This window comes from Aegilops tauschii, chromosome 6 (genome assembly GCF_002575655.3).
Source record: "Aegilops tauschii subsp. strangulata cultivar AL8/78 chromosome 6, Aet v6.0, whole genome shotgun sequence".
Classification (NCBI taxonomy): domain Eukaryota; kingdom Viridiplantae; phylum Streptophyta; class Magnoliopsida; order Poales; family Poaceae; genus Aegilops; species Aegilops tauschii.
Window position 1 is genome coordinate 370,190,207 of NC_053040.3, and position 9,373 is coordinate 370,199,579.

The 9,373-nt window shown below is 42.3% G+C and overlaps 1 protein-coding gene across 1 annotated transcript; it reads right to left on the reverse strand.

Moving 5' to 3' along the window:
• Positions 1-6,048: 6,048 nt before the first annotated feature.
• Positions 6,049-8,851, reverse strand: LOC109741378 (pentatricopeptide repeat-containing protein At4g13650). Its single transcript, XM_020300459.4, has one exon. The coding sequence runs from the start codon at positions 8,696-8,698 to the stop codon at positions 6,254-6,256; it is 2,445 nt and encodes an 814-aa protein (XP_020156048.1). The 5' UTR covers positions 8,699-8,851; the 3' UTR covers positions 6,049-6,253.
• Between the last annotated feature and the right edge of the window lie 522 nt (positions 8,852-9,373).

Below are 9,373 nucleotides of genomic sequence, written 5' to 3' on the forward strand. Positions count from 1 at the left end.
GTTTGAGAACATCAAAAGTATGAAACAATTGCTTGGCTTGTCATCGGGGTTGTGCATGATTTAAATATTTTGTGTGATGAAGATGGAGCATAGCCAGACTATATGATTTTGTAGGGATAACTTTCTTTGGCCATGCTATTTTGAGAAGACATAATTGCCTTATTAGTATGCTTGAAGTAGTATTGTTTTTATGTCAATATTAAACTTTTGTTTTGAATCTTATGGATCTTAATATTGTTGCCACAATAGAGAAGATTACATTGATAAATATGTTAGGTAGCATTCCACATCAAAAATTCTGCTTTTATCATTTACCTACTCGAGGACGAGCAGAAATTAAGCTTGGGGATGCTTGATACGTTTTCAACGTATCTATAATTTTTTATTATTCCATGCTATTATATTATCTTTCTTGGATGTTTTATATGCATTAATATGCTATTTTATATGATTTTTAGGACTAATCTATTAACCTAGAGCCCAGTGCTAGTTTTCGTTTTTTCCTTGTTTTTGAGTTTTGCAGAAAAGGAATATCAAACGGAGTCCAATTGACCTGAAAATTTACGGTGATTTTTTATGGACCAGAAGAAGCCCCGAAGCAAAAGAGTTGGGCCAGAAGAGCCACGAGGCCTCCACAAGGGTGGAGGGCGCGCCCTCCAACCTTGTGGGCTCCTCGTGGACCCCCCTTACTTGGAACCGACGCCAAAAATTCTTATAAATACAGAAACCCCCGAAAAGAAACCTAGATCAGGAGTTCCACTGCCGTAAGCCTTTGTAGCCACCAAAAACCAATCGGGACCCTGTTCCGGCACCCTGCCGAAGGGGGGAATCATCGTCGGTGGCCATCTTCATCATCCCAGCGGTCTCCATGACAAGGAGGAAGTAGTTCACCCTCGGGGCTGAGGGTATGTACCAGTAGCTATGTGTTTGATCTCTCTCTCGTGTTCTTGATTTGGCACGATCTTGATGTATCGCGAGCTTTGCTATTATAGTTGGATCTTATGATGTTTCTCCCCCTCTACCGTCTTGTAATGGATTGAGTTTTTCCTTTAAAGTTATCTTATCGGATTGAGTCTTTAAGGATTTGAGAACACTTGATGTATGTCTTGCATGTGCTTATCTGTGGTGACAATGGGATATTCACGTGATCTACTTGATGTATGTTTTGTTGATCAATTTGCGGATTCTGTGACCTTGTGAACTTATGCATAGGGGTTGGCACACGTTTTCATCTTGACTCTCCGGTAGAAACTTTGGGGCACTCTTTGAAGTTCTTTGTGTTGGTTTGAATAGATGAATCTGAGATTGTGTGATGCATATCGTATAATCAAACCCGCGGATACTTGTGGTGACATTGGAGTATCTAGGTGACATTAGGATTTTGGTTGATGTGTGTCTTAAGGTGTTATTTTAGTACGAACTCTAGGGCTATTTGTGACACTTATAGGAAACCCTAGGCCTTATTTCCAAGCATTGCAATACCATTTTTGCTCACTTTTACTACTTGCTACCTTGCTGTTTTTATATTTTCAGATTACAAAAACCCATATCTACTATCCATATTATACTTGTATCACCATTTCTTCGCCGAACTAGTGTACCTATACAATTTACCATTGTATTGGGTGTGTTGGGGACACAAGAGACTCTTTGTTATTTGGTTGCAGGGTTGTTTGAGAGAGACCATCTTCATCCTACGCCTCCCATGGATTGATAAACCTTAGGTCATCCACTTGAGGGAAATTTGCTACTGTCGTACAAAACTCTGCGCTTGGAGGCCCAACACGAGTCTACAAGAAGAAGGTTGCGTAGTAGACATCATTCTTCAAAGTTTTCGATCTTGATTGTATCTTGACTTTGTTAATAGAGTTGGATTTTATGATGTTTCCCCCTCTATTCTTTTTGTGGTGAATTGAGTCTTGCTCCTCTACGAGTTTCTTTATATTGGATTGAATCTTTTGGATTTGAGATTGCATTATGCATGTCTAGTATAACTACATGTGGTTATATGGGGGTACTGTATGCATAAATGGTTGAACGATAGCTATCATATTGTGTTGCCATAATATAATTTATGGGACTATCCGTGAGACATTGGGGTGGTTCAATATATTAAGATTGGAAAGACGACTTTGAGGTGGTTTGCTGTTAGCGCACCTACGTGGTCTCATCCTACTTTCTCCGGCAAAAGAGGAAACTTTGGAGTTATTCTTTACCACTTTTGATGCATATCATGTTGTTCAATTATGTTAATGATGTTGAGAGTTCGCATTAGTGAAAGTGTGAACCCTAGGCCTTATTCGAAGCATTGAAACACCGTTTTTATTCACTTATGTTACTTTTTACCTTACTACCCGCATTTATTTAAATTAGAAAAAAGCTACTTCTACCATCCGCATTACAAATATATCATCATCTTTTCACCAAACTAGTGCACATATACATCTCGTAATTTGCATTAGGTGTGTTGGGAACACAAGATACCACTTGTATTTGATTGTAGGTTTGTTTGCGAGGGATCACTTTAATCCTACACCTGATGTGAATTGATAAACGTTAGGTCATCCACTTGAGGGAAATTTGCTGTTAACCTACAATACTCTGCGCTTAGAGGCCCAGCTAAGTCTACAAGAATAGAAGTTGTGTAGTATACATCAAGCTATTTCTGACATTGTTGCGGGGGATGTAGTGCTTGAAAGTATCTTCTTTAGATCTTGCAATTGATTGAGAAAATGAAGATTAGTGCACTTGGTTATCTTTATAAAGTTTATCTTGAAAACATAGAATTAGAAAATGGTCTTGATGTATTCAAGGAAGAATTTAAAAAGGTGGTTGATGTGAGTTCCTTGAATGTTAAGCATGATTGCAATGTTGTTAGTATGTATTCTACGAATATCAATTATGCTAATGATATGCAAAGCTGTAAGCTTAGGGTTGACGGGTTTGATGAATATGAACTTTTTAGTCATCCTACCTTCGAGGAGAAAATTTATTATGATGAGAATATGCCTCCTATTTATGATGATTACAATAATAAAAGAGGTGTTGATTCCACTACTTTGGAGAGTGTTAAATCTAATTTTAATATTGATTAAACTGGATTTGAAGAGGTCATGACTTCAGGTAGTGTTGATTCCACTACTTTGGAGGATGTCTCAATTGATTATTATAAGAACGAAGTTGCTATCTATGATGATTATTGTGATGAGATGTATCATTATGATTTTGATGTTCAATTGGGTTATGCCAATCTAGTATCACATGATAGTTATTTTGTTGAATTTGCTCCCACTACAATTAATGAGAAGAAACTTGCTTATTTGGAGAGTATCAATAATTTTATGCATGTGGATCATGAAAAGAATGATTTATGTGATAGTTATATTGCCGATTTTGTTCATGATGCCATTGAAAATTATCATGAGAGAGGAAGACATTCTTATATATATCTCAATAATTTCAAGTTCCTCTCTTTATGTTGAAAGTTTTGAAATTGCACTTGATTTGCCAACCTATGCTAGTTACTTTGTGCTTCAATGAATTGTTTACTCCGCCAGAGAGGATGCATGGAGTACAACAAGATGGGATGCATGGGCTTCATGCAAGCTCCTTTATAACCGATGGTGGGAGAATGAGCTCGAAGGAGGGGTGTCCGACCAACTTTAAACAGTCGGGACAGGAGACCAGTGAAGGCTGAATTAGAGCAGCCGGGGTAGACTTCTTGGGCGGTGTGCTGACATAAATGGTGGTAGACAAGAGGGAGGTGAGACAGTATGAATGCCCGGAGGGTTCTAGAGTCAAACGGAGAGGGTTTTAGGGTGGGACCGGGGTGTCGGAGTGTGACATGGCGGACTCCCGAACTGCCCCAAAGCTCTCCCCAAATTGGGACCGGTTTGTGGGATTTCAAATGTCCGGATCACGTTCAAATGGATTTGGTCAGCCATATTGGATGGCTAAAAATGTCCAGACCATCCGGTCCGAACATTTGCCAGCGTTTAGGCGATCCGCATTAGAGATGCCCTTGGCGTTCCACAAGATTCTCTTCCGAGGAAAAAGTCTACTTGCTAGTGCTGGTCTTTGGATATTCTGACGGTGGCCTGGATTTGTACATTTTGATGGAACAAGTTTGCCTTTTTACTCCGCATCGCAGTTGAAAAGTGAGAGAAGAGTTGGTGTATTGGCGCGCGAATCTCGATGCATGGTGAATGGTATGGATAGGTCATGTACCCGCTAGTGTTGGTACAAAATTTGCACTTTTTGTGTGAATGCTCACAAGATCTATGTGTACAAACCCTAAAAGACTCAGGTCGAAATTCAAAATACAGATTGAGAAACTAAAAAGGCAAATCCAAATTTGAATAGTGTCATTGTTGCTTTAGTTTTTTGGCACCGCTATTCATGTTGGATTTGTCTTTTATGTTTCTTGATGTGCTTTTGGAATTTAAATCTAAAATTTTAGGTGTTGTAAACACTTGCCTTGTGCACCCTCATAAAAAATTAGAAAATGAAAAAGAAATTCAAATTTACCTTTTCAAATTAGGGATCATGGGAGCATGTAAGGGATGGTATCACTTCAGGAAAGTATTAGGTGATATCACCCAAGGCGATGGGGACGTTGGATAGTAGAGAACATGATAGTGAGAAAGTGTGACTTACAAAAACATGAGGGATTCCTCATGATCAATGTGGATGCTATAGGTTTGATGAGAACTCCCTTTTAGGTACATTTGTGTTGCACTATACCCCTTCATCTCATGGGGTGCACAAGAGGCGATTAGGGTTCCCTGCCTCCTGTAGGCGCCGTCACCGGTCTTCTTCGCCTTCTGTGGCCTAAGGCCATGGAGGCACAATGGACCTCAACCCCTGCCTGTAGGAGGGCTCATGCTCCATTTTTAGGCATGTTGTTAGTTTGGTTAGAGTTCGTGTTCTGCTCAGGAAGACGAGGGCGACGGCTCCTTGAAAACGGAATAAGGTTCTCCCTGCCCAGCCCTCGTCCTGGTGATGCATCTAGCATCGTCGGAGGCATGTGGAAGTGTGTCTCCGGTGAATCTCGCCGTATTCGATCGGTGTTTGTCTTTGGTGGATCTAGTTGGATCCGGTCTTCGTTTGTCTGCTTTCCTGTGTCTACAGATTGGATCTTTTCGATCTACGATTCTCTTGATCTACGACGACTGTTGTTCTGGTTCTGTGGGACCTTAGCATGACGATTTTTCGTCTGTCTACTATAATAAGATTTATCCGGCTCCGATGAGGGAGGAGCAAAGAAAGCGGCACGCCTTCGGCTCGTTTCAATGCTTGTAGTCATCATTAGATGGTCTACGGACCTAGATGCAATTTCTGTTACTTCTGTGTTCTTTGTACCGCCTCACGGCTAATGAATACGGAGTAGTATATCGGAAGGTTTTCCTGGAAGAAAAAAAATTCCATGCCAGGTGGTGTTGGGGTGGTGTCTCGCATAGCAGATTCGGAGGCGGGTGCAGTGAAAATGTTCCTTTTGCAGTTGATGCCGCGACCACTGAAGCACTTGCCATTCGACGTTGGCAAACCAACTGGGATTCGATCGCATCATCCTTCAATCGGACTACCTCCAGGCATGTTAGAACTCTTCAGGTTCAGGCGGGTGGCTTTTCCTCATCTATGGCTGCCCCTCTCTTCGATGACATTTGTATTCAAGCCTCCACTTTAGTTCTGTCATGTATAGCTCTTGTAACAGGAGGCAAATTATGTACAGTAGCTCATTGTCTTAGCTAGAGAAGCTGATGCTGATCCTGCTCTTGTCGACGATGTAAGCACTATTTAAGGAGCAATAGAGCAGCCATGATGGCATTCCTTTAGAAAAAGGTAATCTTCCATTCTTGGTTTACTAAACAGACCCTGGTAAACCTCAAATGATTCGAACACACCCTCCGTTTGATCACTGACAAAACCATTACAGTATAAAATTTTCTTTAACTTGCATAGCAGAAAAATATTGTGATTGGTAACCGCGGTACCATTCAACCACTATATTTTTACCAGAAACACGCAAAGAACGGCATACCTTTCAAATTGGGTATAACACAACGGAAATTATCTACATTTGTGGAAACTGCACAACATATTAGCTAGTATACAAATATACAGCAGTTTACAGTTCTAAATTCATAATGTCCACTTCATATGTCACTGGGCACTCCACGCAACCTACAATCTGACAAGTTAAGGCATGCTTCCCTTTGGATAAACCAGGAGGGGCAAGAGTATACTCACTCTGTCACTCATTACACTGGTGCCGCCTGATTAAATAGTCAGTGATGGGGATGACATTTCCCAGTGAAGCATTTGCTCGACAATCACATGGAGCAAGGCTTGCGAGTTTGTCCATTGCAAGCTTCACGATTTTGGTGTTTCCATTTTGTTTGGCAGCAGAACAAAGTAAAGTCCAGGCTGAAGCACTAGATTCCAAAGGGACCACACTATCAATGAAATGCTCTGCTTCCTTGAACATACCAGAATGACTCAAAACCTCAATCATGTGCGAGTAATGACCTTCTGAAGGTTCTATTTTGTAAACCTCGGTCATGGACACAAAGAACTGGAAGGCTTCACTTACAAGGCCGATTTCTGCACAGGCCTTCAGCACAGATAAGAATGCAATCGAAGTTGGTATTTTCTCTCTTCTTAACATCTGCACAAACAAGTCAATGGCTGTCTCTGGACAGCCATTTTCTAGATGAGCTATGATTATTGAGGTCCAAGTAGATGCACTCTTGTCAGACATATATCGGAAGGCATCCAATGCATTTTTGAGACTGCCGCAATTGGAGTACATGTCAATAAGGTGATTGCTGATGCATGGTTCAGAAGCAAGGCCACGCTTTGTAAGGTAGGCATGTGCTTGAAGCCCTTCACGAAGGAGTTCCAATTTTCCACAAGAATTCAAGATGTGTAATGAAGTTGGATAATCAAGAACCCCACCAGAACGTTGGATAACACACAAAAGATTAAGTATTCCAACGTGATCATCACCTTGAGCAAAATCTTTAACCAGTGCTTCCCAAGAAATCTCACGGTTTGAGAGTGATAAGCACAGCTTAAGGGCCTGCTTGAACTGCCCTTCTCTTAAGTAAAAGCTTATAAGACTTTGCACAACAGAAGCATTGGTTCCATAACCAGTTCTGATGGAGTTGCCCTGGATCTCCATGCCACCTACGACATCCCCAAGAGCCACACATGCTGTAAGTACAGAGGTATAAGTGAACTCGTTAGGTTGCACATGCTCCAACTGCATCCTCCTGAACAAATGCATTGCTCTTTCAAATTGACCATTCAAGCAGTTGCCTGAGATTACCGCAGTCCATGCGGCTGTCCCTGGATCCTTGGTTCTTGAAAAGAGAACATGTGATTCATCCACAGAACCGCATTTAGCATACATGTCGACCAGTGAACTAGTGACAAAGGGATCTGAATTCATGTTGAACTTCAAAACATAGGCGTGTAACATCCTTCCTGTTGCTAAATCTTGATCAAAAGCGCACAACCTCAAACTAGTGGCCACAATAAAGTGATCCAACTTTCCCTGGACCAGCAAATAGTATCTTAGCATTCTCAAAGGTAGCATACATTGTCCCTTATGAAGAGTAGCCCAATTGACATACATATCCATCAGAGCACTCATAACATGCTTATCTGAGTCTAGACCTGCTCTAATGAGGTAGCCATGTATTTCCCTTCCATAACCAAAAGCTCCTCTTCTGGTGACAACATGCAAAATGCTACCCAATGTAAACTCATCGCATTCCGAGCATTCAAACATCATAGCACGGAAGTGAGACAAAGCCTGATCATCACACATGTTATCTGCATAGCACTGGATGATGCTATTGGAAGAAACCAAATCCTTGTCATGCATGTCATCAAACACCTTCTGCATCAGCTGTGGTTCCCTGGACCTCCCATAGAACTCGATCAGGCAGTTCTCCAAGAACCCGCTTTTAGAGAATCCTGACTTGATGATGCAGCAATGCAGCTGGTGTCCCAAACTTCGGTTGGCCAAACTAGAAGCTGCCCTGAGTGCAACTGACAGAGTGAACGCGTCACATCCAATACTGGCATGGATCATTTCCACGAACAACATTAGCGCCTCGGTATGGCAGCCATTTTCAGTGTAGCCGCTGAGCATGGAGGTCCAAGAAACCAGATCAGGTGCGGCAATGCCATCGAACACCTTCTCAGCGCAACCCAGCGACTGGCAGCTCGCGTACATGGTAAGGAGGCCGTTTGCCACAAAGAGGTCAGAATCTACGTAGCCCATCTTCGCAGCGGCGCAGTGGACCTGCCTTCCAAATCTGAGGTTCCCGACTGCCGCGCAGGCGCGCAGCACGACTGAGAAGACGAACCCGTCCGGCCTCAGTGACCGCTCCATCATGCGCAGCAGCAGGAGCAGCGCCTCGGAGGCGGGGCCGTGGGTGGCGTACCCGGACATGATAGCAGTCCAAGCGACGAGGGACCTGTCCCGCGGCGGCATTGCCTCGAACACCTGCCGCGCGGGCTGCATTCGGCCGGCGCGCGTATGGGCGCGAAGCAGCGAGTGCTGCGCTGTGGCGGAGGGGGCAGTGGAGGCATCCGGTATGTTTTCCACGGATTTGTACGGGGTGGCTCTGGTGACGCCTCTGCAAATACAGGAAGAGCGCGGGAGCAAGGGAGGAGGGAGCGCCATTGGTGGCAGCTCCGTGAGCGGGGAGGATTCGAATGGAGTGGCCAGGAAGGGGAGCAGGATAAGGTTTTTTTTTTTTGAGGGATAGGGAGCAGGATAAGGTGGAAAATCCTATTCGCCGCTCGCTGCGGCAAACTGTCGAGCGATCGCACAGGGGCAGCGCAGCGAGCGACAGCCGGCTGACACATAATGCGTCCAAACCGGTTTTGGGAACCTTCCAGAAGGTTCCCTGAACCGGTTTTTTTCCTGTATCGTTTTTTTCTGGTTCTTTTTCGGCTTTCTATTGTTTTTTTATTTTTCTTTTTTCGTTTCTGTTTCTTTTTCATTTTTTCGTTTTTTGTTTCTTGTTTCACTTTCTTTTTCAAGTTTATTTTTCTTTTTCAGAATATGTTCGTAGTTTTACAAAATGTTTATGATTTTCTTTTTTATTTCCTTTTCTTTTCTTCTCTTCCTTTAAAAAAATAAAAAAAATTGTTCGTGTTTCCAAAAAATGTTCTCAAAATTCAAAATTTGTTCTCGTTACACAAAAAAGTACAAAACTTCCGAAATTTAAGAAAATGTAATGAATTTCAATTTTTTGTTCACATATTCAAAATAAAATCGCGCTTCCAAATTTGTTCGGGATTTTTCAAAATTTCTCTTCGTTTCAAAATATGTTTTCAAGATTCAAAAAATGTT